The 13133-nt window shown below is 45.0% G+C and overlaps 1 protein-coding gene across 3 annotated transcripts in view; it reads right to left on the bottom strand.

Annotated features, from left to right (window-relative positions):
- PROS1 (protein S (alpha)) overlaps positions 1 to 13133 on the bottom strand; it is an 82549-nt gene that overhangs the window by 61864 nt on the left and 7552 nt on the right. For 2 of the 3 annotated variants that reach the window (XM_019525735.1, XM_019525733.1), the window contains exons 2-7: positions 11165 to 11322; positions 9082 to 9106; positions 8644 to 8730; positions 4705 to 4827; positions 4422 to 4553; positions 418 to 543 (exon numbers count right to left, since the gene is read on the bottom strand). In XM_019525735.1, coding sequence (XP_019381280.1) covers positions 418 to 543; positions 4422 to 4553; positions 4705 to 4827; positions 8644 to 8730; positions 9082 to 9106; positions 11165 to 11322 — 651 coding nt within the window. The remainder of the gene's footprint in view (positions 1 to 417; positions 544 to 4421; positions 4554 to 4704; positions 4828 to 8643; positions 8731 to 9081; positions 9107 to 11164; positions 11323 to 13133) is intronic. The other variant, XM_019525734.1, reaches the window with a different exon arrangement.

Here is a 13133-nt window from a genome sequence, read left to right as displayed (position 1 = left end):
TACTTGTAGCTAGTTGGAGTTCCATCGTAGCCTTGGCTTTCCCGGTTTGCTCCCTGCAGAACCGGACCAGTGCAGAATATTCCTCCTTGGAGGTGGATCCCGTCCTCCATCCAGATTGTCCTTATACAACTCATCCTTCTAACACAGAGTTCTATGAACATAGGCAACACTGTATAGACCAATAAATAGTATATAGACAGATATATAGAGAGAGGTTTTGGGTCCCAAAGAAAGCCTTTTGTGAATGAATTTCCCCAATAGTTAATTTACATCTTTGTACAAAAAGCAGCCTAACTGAGGCTGAGTCACTGAGAAAATGAACATTTGAGACTCACAGCGATCAAAAAATGAGGATTAAACTAATACAAGAAAGTTGCATACTTTACAAAGATGATGATGATTAAAACAAAATACTACCTTCACAGTTCTTTGTAGTTGAATTATATCTGAAGCCCTCCACACATACACATTCATATTTTCCAGGCGTGTTCTGGCACTTGGCTGTTCCACAGATGTTTGGCCGTAACATACATTCATCCCTGTCTATAAATACAGAAGCAGTATTGAGAACATGTTCTCTCAAGAAATTCTTTACTACCACCTGCTCCAAGACAAGGAGAAATAAGGCTGAAAATTCTGATATGCCTCGTTAGGTTTGGCATGCTGTCAGGCCAGAGTTAATATTGTAAGTATTGTAATAGTGACTTCCCAAAGGATTTTTCATATTCATACTCTGTAAACTCTTCTCTCTAAGATACCTGATGCTTTTCCTTGGATCTATAGTACAATTTATGCTAGAGGTGCACCAATACATTGATTCAATATAAAGAAAACTGGTTGTATTGGATAATGGCCTGATGGGGCCAATCATTTGGCTGATAAGTACCCGTGCAGCCACAGTACAGCATTCAGGCAGCGAGGAGTACAGCTGGCAGCATGGAGAGTTGTCTCCAGCTGGTAAGTCCAGTGTGGTGGAAAGGGAGGAGGGAGGGAAAGGACATGAGGGGGGACAGATTAATGCCTCCACGGTGAGGAAGGGAGCAGGGGCAGACACTGCCCCAGCCGGGGCCAGGGGGAAGCTGGAGCAGTGGCTCATGGGAGGGGGGAGGTGGCTCCCACCACTGCTTACACCCCAAGAGAGCATGGGTGGGGCGCAGAGGCATGTGCCCCCCGGATCTGTACAGGGTGGGGTGGGCTGCAGCCGGAGCTGTGTGGGGCTCTTCTCAGCAGGGGCTGGGCTCAGAGTGGGTGCTGGTGGCGCTGGCAGGATGCTGCATCCACAACAAATTTCACCACTGCTCCACTTGCAGTGCTGCCACCACCAGCCACCCAGCGCAGCCTTGGCTTAATGCCCCACCTCAACTGATGCGCTGGGAAGAGCCGGGGCTGTACAGGGCGACTGGCAGTGGCAGCACTGCAAGCAGAGCAGTGGCAAAATTTGGGGTGGATGCAGCATCCTCCCGGAGCCACCAGCACCCACTCTGAGCCTAGCTCCCACCAAGAAGAGCCTTGTGCAGCCCTAAATGCAGTCCGCCCTGCCCCACACAGATCCAGGGGGCACACCCCCCACCCCACATCCCGTGCCCTCCTCCGTGCAAGCAGCAACAGAAGCTGCCTCCCCACCCACAAGCCATGGCTCCAGCCCCTCCCCCCCTGCCCCGCCTGGGCAGTGCCTCTCCCTGCCCCTACCCTCCCTCACCGCGAGGGGCATTAATCTTCCCCCCACATTCCCCTTCCCTCCCCCCTCCCCTTCCACCACCGCACCAGACTTAGCAGCTGGAGGCAGTTGTATCAGAAATCGGATCAGTATCAACCTTAAATATATCCTTAAATATCAGCTATTGGCCCCAAAAGTCTCTATCAGTGCACCCCTACTTTATGCAGTCTTCACTTATCCTTTTTCTATTGCTAGTGTCACATAGTCTTCTAGCTTCCAAAGGATAACAAGGTCTCATCTAGAAAGGATTGCCAATCTAGCTCTAATGAATGAAATAATATGTCTGAACAACCTCCCTTCAATAACAAATAAAAACATCACTGGTCTGTATTAGTAAGACCCATATTTCTGTGGTATTCTGTCTGGATATAGTCCCTCATTCAGAACCACAACAAACAGTTAGCCAACCATCTATTCAGCCTCCACAAGAGAAGACTGAGAGGAGATCTGGTGGCCATCTATAAATTCACCAGGGGGGACCAGCGGAAAATAGGTGAGGCTCTGTTCCCCCGAGCACCACCTGGAATAACAAGGAATAGCGACCACAAATTGATTGAGAGCAGGTTCAGGCTTGATATCACGAGGCATTATTTTACAGTTACGGCTGCTAGGCTCTGGAATGGGCTCCCAAGGGAGGTGGTGCTCTCCCCTACCTTGGGGGTCTTCAACAGGAGGTTGGATAGATATCTGGCTGGGGTATTATGATCCCAGCACTGATTCCTGCCCACAGCAGGGGGTCAGACTTGATGATTTTTTCCGGTCCCTTCTGACCCTAGAAACTCTGAAACTATGAAATTATAATGTCCCAACATGAACACTCTCTCAGTTCCCTGGAATTTCCCTGAAAACTGTATAACCACAAAAGATATGCAAAAAGATATGTAGACATGCAAAAAGAGTCCCAGCAAAAGATAGCCTGAAAACTTTGGCTTTTTGAGTTCTATGACAAAGTTATCTGTACCACTAAATACAGTTAAACAGAAAAGTTTTGAATTGTAATGAAAAGCAATTTTAAGAAGAGGCAAAGTCTTTTCTTGCTAAAATAGTAACAAATATTTCTGCAAATTATAAGAATACATATATTGTACCCAAAATTTTGTCCCAAACTAGGGAATTAAGAATATAGTCAATGGAAAAGACATTTGAGCTACACCTCTCCAAGTATTGATTGTGTTTCAAGGCAAAATAAGCCTCTTTCTTTAGAAACTGCTAGGGCTGTGCAAAATTTCGGCAGCCATTTCAGTGCCCAAAACACTGAATCCAAATTGAAATGGAAGGTGCCGAAAAAGCTCTGAAATGAATCAGAAGGCTCTAAACATTTCAGAAATGTTTCAGAGAATTTTGGAGTTTCGGAGCTGGGTTTGCAGGGAAACAAAAACTAAGCAGGAGGGGAAAAAGGTGGGGAAGGGCTGCTCTGACATTGACATCTAGCTCCCAGTTTGATTCCCAAGCTTTTTGATCACTTCCCCCAGCTCTTTCTGGGGAGATGCAGGCACCTGACCTGTGCACAGGGTTTCAGCAGGTTGCTGCTGCAGGCTAGAGCCAACAGCAGCCACTTGGCACAGCCCGCAGTTGTGTACCAGGAAGACTGCAGTACTGCTACTGGCCCCAGCCTGCAACGGTGACCTGCTGAAACCCAGCACACAGATCAGGGGGCCCGCACCCCTGGGAAGAACCGGGGGAATAATCAGACAGCTGGGGAATCAAACCAGGGGGTGGGGAAGCAAACTGGGGGCTGGGGGTCCCTGCAGCCCCAGATCTCTGTTTCCTGAAGAGCCAAGTCACCCTGCCACGTGACCTGGCTCTGCAGGGACCAGCAATCTGCACCAGGGTCTCCTTGCTGTTGCTGCCCACCCCCACACAACCCCACATTGCTGGGGCAGCACAGGGTGGGCAGAGGCAGCAAGGAGACCCCCAGCATGGATCTCTGCTCCCTGTGGAGCTGAGTCGTGCAGCAGGGACCAGCAGGTTTGCTAGCTGCTCTGCGCTGCTTCCCTGCCCCGCGACCCAGTGTAACAGGGATCAGAGATCTGGTGGGGGTCTACTCTCCTGCACAGGGCAGCAGCCCTCCCCCAGATGAGCCACCCACATCCCTATCCTGCACCCTGATGGGACCCTGCCATCCCCATCCCCAAGCCCCACCTGGATAGGTAGGGCTGTGAGAAGCTTCCCTTGCAGCCCATTTGAAACAGATTCAGAGGAGATTCAGCAAAGCCAAATCTACAAAACAGATTCAGCCGAAACAAAACAGGACAGTGATCCAAAACACCAAAACAAATCACTGTCCTCCAAAACAGCCAAATCTGAAACAAAATCAAAACACAGACATTTTGCACAGCCCTAGAAACTGCATATAATTAATTCATTACTATTTTCCCTCCTAATTAAGAAGAATGTTAGCTGACCCCGGTAGTCTAGACACTTGGCCCAGGCTTGCTACGAGAACTGCACACTGGACTCATTCTAGTGTGTATTACTCAACCGCTGGGTTTTGTGAACTAGCTAACTCTTCTAGTTTAGCTAGAAAAACTTAGCCGGACCTATCAATGGGAATCAACTGTTACTAAAATGCTGAATGTGGTTCAAAATGGAAGAGATAAATGGAAAGGGACACCAGAAAATTTAGGCAGGACTACATAGCTAATCTACAGTTTGCAGGCTATTTATCATTCGTGTGCTGATATTTGCAAGTGTTTCCTTTTACCTCTGCAGTCCTTCTTATTTGGAAGCATGTAATAACCATCTTCACAGAAACAGCGGTAGCTTCCATGCAAATTAATACATGTTTGGCTACACCCTCCGTTTATATTTTCTCGATCTTGACATTCATCTATATCTAGAAGGAATATAAAAAACAAAACACTAAAGCTTAATCTAGGAGAGGTTATTTGCTGGCTTACGTATTTAGTAACATAGTGCTGGTAAACAATGCTTCACTTTAGTTATTAGAACAACAGTTCTCACAACTGTCAGAGTAGGGAGCATACCTTCTTCACATCTCTCTCCTTGCCATCCTGGTTTACAAACACAGGTGTATGCAGCTTTCCCATCTATGCATTTTGTGTATCCATGTTCATTGCATGGCAGAGGGGTACATTGATTTGAAATTTCTGTGGTATGATTGAAAAAAAATAAAACAGCTTATTTTTTTAAGGTGCTTTCCCTAATCTTGCTTCTTTCTCAACAGAACTACTGAAGACAGAAAAAGTTTGATACAAACATCCATATATCAATGTCCTTGGGCAAGTCACCTCAACAGTAACAAGACTCTCCCTCCTCCTGCAACTAATCCAAAACAGTATTATTTGTTATGTATCTGTAACATTTTGCCTCCATCAAAGCAAAACTATTGTGAGACAAATGGTTCAAGAAACTGTTACACAAAACTTCTTGCTACTTGGCGTATCTACATTTGTAATAATGGCAGGATAGAACTAAGTGATAGCTTTTGAGTGTTGTTTTTAAGTCACAAAAAATGGTTTCAGTTCAGTTCTTATTGGACCACTCTCTAAATCACTGATTACCACCCCAAATATATCAGCATGAGTCTTGGCAGAAAGGTTAAAGGTCAAAGGGCACAAAGACCAATTTTTCTTGTCATGCTAGATATGGCACATTTATAGGGAGACTTGCATCCCTATTGCCTGTGCCATGGATAGAAGAAGCACTTGATTTTATGTTGCTGTGCTGGAATGCAAAGAGAGGCTTCATTTCCTCCACTCATTCTTAATGTTTTATTTTTGCTTGTGAAAGCTGCCTTTGGGAGAGTACTGGGATATAAAGTGCCATGTTTTTCCAAAGGTGAAAAAATCTGCTGTGTATTTTTCAGCCTTTTGCATGTACACATGCTCTGATGACCTAGGTGAATTCTCCTTGGCTTGTTCTCCTGGTAGAAAAACTTTCCTAGAGATGCCTGAACAGACATCTTCAGGCCCTTGAATGCTGAGCCCCTGAAGAGCAGAGTTTGCAGTGCTAATTTTGTGCAGCAAGGGGACCCTTGTGCACACATCTCAGAGTGCTCTACGAACTCCCTCAGTCTGTCTGGAGACAGACTGCAGCACTGCTTGGGCAGCCCTGATTTGCTGCCCCAGACTGCTCAGAGTTAGCCTGTCTCCCTGCAGCACAGTGCAGGATTGTAAGGAGGTCATTTTCTGCTCTCTACTTGGCTGGTGTAGTAGAATCCAACCAGAGCAACACACTGTTTGTGGGGAAGGGAGAAGCAAAGCACCCTGGGATGCTGGAGAACTCTGCTGCACCTCCTCTTGGAAGGGTAAGTTGTACAGACATTCGCTCTCCTAGGAGAAACTGTCCTGGGAGTAATTTAAGACTGGTTCTACCCAGATTATGGATAGGTTGTGGATAAATAAAGAAAGGTTCACTGCTAGTGCTCCCCAATCACTACCAACTGCTCCCTAATAACTGCTCATGACAGCAGCCCAGACAGCAATTAGAAAGATCTTGCCAGGCTGCAGGGGAAGGAGAAGAACTATTGAGTTTGATACAGTATCTTCATCCCCAGCACAGATCATCATGGATCACAACAAATCTTTCAAACCATGTATTTCCTTATCACCTGATCCAGCAGATGCTCTCAGAAATAAGGGAAATGCCCTGGCTAAAGTGAGGGCTATGCTGATTTCAAGTAGGTTCACCAAGGGATGGAAACCAAAGTCCTGAGGTAAGCAGGGAAGTAGGTGACCTGGAGTAAGCACAAACAGGAGCAACAGGGGAGGCCTTTTCATTCTTCCTGAAAAAGCAGGGCAACCAGCTAGTTATCTCAGGGGTTTGTACCAGAATGCACAGAGCCTGGGAAAGAAGCAGGAAGAATTGGAAGTCCTTGTACAATCATGGAACTATGACATGACTGGAATAACAGAGACTTGGTGGAATAGCTCATCTGACTGGAGCACTCTCATGGATTAGTATAAACTGTTCAGGAAAGACAGGCAGGAGAGAAGAGGAGGAAGAGTTGTGCTTTACGTAAAAGAGGCATATGATTTCTCAAAGCTCCACTATAAAACTAGAGATAGGCCTGCTGAAACTCTCCGGGTTATGATCAGAAGGGAGAGCAACAAAGGTGATGATGTGGTGGGTGCTCTAGACCACCAGATCAGGAAGATGAGGTGGATGAGGCTTTCTTCAAACAGCTATTGGAAGTTTTCCCAATCACAGGCCCTGGTTCTCATGAGGGACTTCAATCACCCTGACATCTGCTAGGAGGACAATATAGCAGTCCACAGGCAAACCAGGAAGATTTTGGAGAGTGTCGAGGACAACTTCCTGGTGCAGGTGTTGGAAGAGGCCAACTAGGAGCTATGTTTGTCTGGGCTTGCTGCTCCCTGCCACTTTTGCTCCAATTTTCAGTTAAAATTCATTACCATTGTCTATTGACCAGTTTTTGGTTGCAGGGAGTAGGGGAGCAGAATAATCAAATTGCAACCTCACTCAACAACAGAAGCCTAACTGAATTTTAGACACTCAACTCCTGTATAAGTCTGGCCTTTAAAGAACTATTGAAAATGTTACCCCTTCTCCTTTATTTTTATTTTTCCCCCCATGGTCATTCAGCAGTAACAACTTCATTTTCAGTTTGGGTTACTTTGGGAGGTGGATCAACTTACTACTGTTAATCTTCTCTAGAAGTCAGTAATATAACATATTCATGCAGGTCTGCAATGTCCTTCCTGCTACCCATCCTGGAACCCTCAGTGACGGTAAAAAAGAGAGTCCATTTTAATTTGTGACTGCAGGCAGGTTGGCACCATGATCTGGAAAATGTGTTCATCTGTGTAGTGAAATTATTTAGGATTCTGTTTTACCTTTGTTTGCATTCAAGGACAATAAAAAGGACAGACGTTTAGGGACAAATACATATATTTACAGGCTGAAAGAACTTTCAACATGCCACAGCAATGAAAGTTTAAGTTAACTATGGAGGGTAACATGCTTAAAGAAGGCATATGACACAGACTGCTTCCTATTAATTTGTTAGAAAGGATGCATTTTCATGTTGAATTAATTGATCAAACATACTGAATGAATAACTACATGGTTATGCAACATTAGGTAGATGTAAGTTTGCTACAAAGTATAAAATCCCTGAGGCCAATGACCTCATCTTCTAGCAAATATTTGAATTCTTCATCCTTAAAAAATTGCTTCACTGTGAGCCAGACTGACCATGGCACTTATAAAACTGTGTAAAAGAAAGGGGCATAATCCCTTTATTTGACTGAACAGAACCTTTTCAGACCGTGACTCTGGGCACAGGATGTCATGAGCAGCTTGGGCATGAATTGAGTGAGCTAATATAAGTGAAGGAATGGGCTGCAATGGGCAGATGCCTCTATAGTTCTGAAGGAATTTCATGCCCCATTTCCTTTCCAGCACTGCTCCTAGAATTGAACTTCTTAGTCAGTGTTAACAATAAAGCTCTTAATTTACCAGTAAAATATAATGTTGTAATTTGCTTTCTAATTGCATTAGATGAGTCAAAACACTATCTTTTTTCTTGCTAGGTGAACTTTTATAGAGGTGACATGTAAGCTTAAACTTGATTCAGTACCCCAGAGTGGTGCACAGTGGGCATGTCTATATGCTGCAGTTACACTGGCTAAAATTTACTTACTGCGCAGTAAATTACTGTGCAGTAAGCAGGAATAGGCCAGCATCTACACATACAGGCGTTAAAGCACATTAAAGCTGATGCAGGTATCAAATTTATGCTCATGTCAGTGTAAGTTGCCATATTTACTGCATAGTACAGGCGTTCGTGTAAGTTGCCATATTTACTGCATAGTACAGGTGTTCATGTGTAGACACATTCCTGTACTGCACAGTAATTTCAGTTACTGCGCAGTAAATGCGCACATGTAGATACACCCAGTCTTGGTGCTGGGTGAGAAACATATAACAACAGTACTTACCAGTGATACAAGTCCTCAGGTCACTTGAAGAATCTGGAGACATCACAGAAATGCTTGCGATCCCTAGTCGGGGGTAGGTGAGGCAGCCTGTAAATACAAACCCCACACATAATTTGCTTATGCTCCAAACATCCATTTAGAATGAAATTAGAACAGTTTAACCTTGGCATCTTCAAAGAGTCTGTTCTCCTGGTTGGAACTAGAAAACCTGCTTGGACAAATTAAAGACAACTGATCTCACACTCCACGTTCTGAATAGTTCAGTCAGGACCTAAGGATAGAGAGGTACTAGCAAGTTAATATGCGTCATAATCAAACATGGGAAAAGATTCCTCATACCACTACTACTGTTAAAAAATAATAATACTCAAATGAAAGCTACAGAAAAAAGCTACGAGAACTCTACAAACTTTGGAGAATGGGGGGAGTGGTACTTACGTATATATTTGGGGTAGAAGTATTCCTGCAGGAAAAAAATAAGAGAAATATCAGAAAAAGTTAACATAACCAACAGTAAATATACAGGTAACTTATTTTATTGTAATGTTGTTTGTCATTTCATTGTAAGAGAAACTAAGAGAGAAGTCCATAACTTACCTTTTATTTATATAAAAATAGACTAGAAATTTTCAAGAAAACTTATTTATAAGTTAAAACACAGGATTTTTATTAAACAAGATTCCAAGTTACTAAAGGATGGGAGGCAGAGGAAAATCAGGCCAGTACTTCCTCTCTAATTCTGTTCTTCACAGGAAAAAAATTAAGCTTTGGCAATGTCCTTGCAGGGAAATCCTTTTAAAGCCCTTCAGGTTGAACAGGTTGCCTAGATTTTGAAAATTTTTCCCTTGAATAGTACGCAACAAATGAGAAAGGTATTGGAAATCTGGCTTTGAACATGTATATATTTCCATGTCAAATGACATGGAAATATGTTATCAGTCACTTATTTAAAAAATATTGATTCCCTTAAGTTGGGGTGGGCAATTATTTGGGCCCAGGGGCCACACAGGGAGTTCTGATGAGTTGTCGTGAGCCAGGTCAGCACCTCTTCCCCTGACAGCCACCACAGCAACTCACCAACATTCTATGTGAAGTGAAGCTGCAGGCAAGTGAGGAGCAGTGTTCAGGAGCAAGATGGGTGGGCAGGGCTGGGATCACAGGGTGGGGTTGTGGGGCAGCTCCTGCCCTGTGGGTGGAATATGCAGGTGTGGAAAGGGGGTTGTGTGTGTACGGGGGGAGGAGGCTTGCCTGGGTGCTAGGTTCCAGGAGCCAGCCAGAGGTGAGGGAAGGGAGGAGGAACCAAGGGACGCATGGAGCAGAGCTCACCCAGGCGTTGTGGTCCACAGCTGTCCCTGCAGCTCTCTGTGTGGGGCCAAGCCCTGCCTGGGGCAGTCCAGGCTGCACTCCAGCCCGTGCCCACCAGCCTGGCTCCAGCACACACAGCTTGGCACATGCAGCTTACCAGCAGGGCTGCTCCCAGTGCAGCTCCAGCAGCTAGGTACTGCTCTGCTCCCCTTTACTCCAGCAGTGGCTCCTCCTCCTGCTCCTGCTCCTTGTGCACTGTTCTGGGCGGGGAAGAGGCTTCAGCTGGGTGGCTCCTGCCCCAGCACATGGGGTTCCAGCTCCAGCTTCCAGCTGCCTTTCACCCACTCGCTGGGCAAACAGAATGGGTGTAAGACAGCTGGGATCTGCCACTGGAGGCAAGGGGTGTGGAACAGCACCTGGGCAGCTGCAGACGCACCAGAAGCAGCCCCGCTGGTACGCTGTGTACACTGGTCAGGGCAGGGACAGCAGGCACCGTCTGCCAGGGTGGGGCTCAGCCCCAGGCGAAGCACCACAGGGGCAGCCATGGACCAGATCCAATGAATTGGCAGTCCAGATCCAGCCCGCGGGCTGCATTTTGCCCACCCACGCCTTATGAAGATGTGTCTAATTTCAATGTGTACATCCTTAATAATCAATATGGCCAAATATGCTGCACTATATGAAAAACACTGTGTGTAAACAATTTACAGGTTATATTGAACCACAAATATGAATGGATTTTCTCTCGTCTACTTTGTAATAAACAACCGATTTAAATTAATTCAAAACATAGATCTAAAGAGCAAGGTGCATGAGTACTCTCATACCTAGAAGAAAGCCCCTCAGCAAGGGTGCCTAGTATCTTTATCAAGAGGGCTGTGTTGCAGTGTGCTGTCTGTATAAAAATTCTCAGTGAAGCCAATGGGTGTTCCACACGAATGCTTGCAAAACGGTGGCCTAAAACTCATGCTTTTTTTTTAAATCCAAAGGACATGCACTCAGCCATCCTACGTGCTTGTAGTCTGTCTTCCCCAATAACATGCATTGTGCCTACACATTGTGCTGCCTGGCTGTACGTGAGAGAATTTCGCCCTTGGCTCTCTGTCTGTATCGTATTTTTAGCCCTATTGTATAAAAACCTTGTGCAATTCCAGGGATTTCTTTCCCTCTGCAAAAGATTTGTTCTCCATCATGCAGATACTCATGAAATTCTTACCGTTTCAGGATCATTTTCAAAGATTTCGCGGGCTTCTTCTTTATTGCATAGTTCTTCAACACATTCTCTTTCTAAATTTCCCTTCTTACTTTCTTCCATAAAAGAATTTGCTCTGCGTTTCCTAACCAGGTATTCTGAGGCATGCTGCTGAGACAAAACTTGATAAAAACAAATATTTCTTTCTTTTTATGGTGTAACAGCCAAACACTTTTATAATGTGAAGATTAACTTCAAGTGAGCATCTAAACCAAAAGCCAGAATTGAACTGTGGCTGTGATGTGGGCATGTACAAATATGCAGGCAGTGTTGGAGAAAAGAAAGATGCTTCAAAATTGTTTTGTCTGTGTGGTGCCTGGGTTGGTTTCCCACAACCAAAAAAATTCTTATTGACATATGAGTAATTATGTGCTTACAAAGCTGTGCCAGAAGCATAATTTGTATGTAATCTATAAGGAAAATAGACTGATAAACTGAAACCTCAGAGTAAGTGGGAATGATTTGTTTTAATTATACAGTAGTAAGCGTTTTCTGTGTACCTCTTTTATGTGAGGCCAAGAAGGGTTTTTTATTTTATTTTTTATAAGGCTAGATGCCAGCAAAAACTTTTAACCAAAGTAAAAGTTCCTTTATATTTTGGAACAACTTGGTATACATGGCAAAATCTCACACCTACAGTGTGGCTTGGAAATGCTTGGGTTAGTATTGCAGGAAGAAGCATATGGCCCTATATAAATGTAGAACACATATACACCATAGACATTGTGGAGTTGCAGTGCTGTGTGTATTGCTGTTTACTTTTTGCACATATGTGTTGCTATCCCTACTGATTGTTAGGCATATTGTACTATTAGGACCCAACCTAATGTTGGAAGATTCCTGTATACTTTAATGAGCTTGGACAGACCACATCTAAATTTGACTGGGATTTTGTTGACTGTTTTTGGTTTCAGTTTTGCTGCTGCTACTGTTTTGGTTTGGCTGGTTGGTTTGTTTTTTGTTTTGGCTACTTCTAGTCAACAAGGAAGTAATGGATTAGCATAGCTGGAAAAAGTCCAAGGCATAAGGTTGGGGGACAAAGCCTGATCCATGTTAGCTACTGGGCACCAAAATGTAATGTAATAGAAAGGCACCTGCCTTACATTAATAAGCATTTGCACGATTTAACCTATCAGATTAACATGGCTTTGCGAGGGTCATGACATTTGCAGACAAGCTGCTTATGAATACTCATCACTAACCTAGGATGCTATGCTGTGATCATCAGTTCCAGCAGACATGCTTTATGCTCACAAGCAGCATTGTATTGATTAGCTGAAATCTTGATCCACTGGGGTACAAAGACCAGCAATAACATGCTAGAGTAGACAGTCCAATAGGTCCATGTGTTGATAAATAGATTAACGGAAGGAAGTGATACAGCTCATTAGGGAGAGTGGCTGTAGTGGTCTGTTCTCCTGCATACCTTCCCACTGGAACATCATTTGTTAGGGGTGCACCAATATACATTTTGGGGCCAATACCAATGGCCAATTATTAATGAGCCATATCTGCCAATACCAATCCAATTGCCAATATGCAACCCGGCAGCTTAGAGAGCAGCATCCAGCTGGTAAGTCTGTGGGGAGGAAAGGGCAGGGGGGAGGAAAGGGCATAGGGGGTGCAGAGCGAGGTTCCCATGGTGAGGGAGGGAGTGGGGCTGAAGCTGGTGCAGGTGCTGGTACAGCCAGGGTGGGGCAGGGCACAGGACAGAGCCACAGTCCATCCAGAGGGCTCAGGGGGAGAGGTTTCTGCCACTGCACACACTCTGGGGGAGGCCTGGATGGTATGTGCCCCCTAGATCTGTGGACTGATTAGGGTGGGCTGCTGCTGTGCACTCAGGGCCTCTTCCTGGAAGGGGGCTGGGCCTGGGCTATACTCAGGGGAGGCAGGGGCAGGGCAGGGCAGGGCAGGCAGCAGCGGCACTGGGAAG

This window comes from Gavialis gangeticus, unplaced genomic scaffold, assembly GCF_001723915.1.
Source record: "Gavialis gangeticus isolate Ggan-Ray unplaced genomic scaffold, GavGan_comp1, whole genome shotgun sequence".
Lineage (NCBI taxonomy): Eukaryota > Metazoa > Chordata > Crocodylia > Gavialidae > Gavialis > Gavialis gangeticus.
Note: the sequence above shows the minus strand (reverse complement) of the source record. Positions and strands in the feature narration are given on the sequence as shown.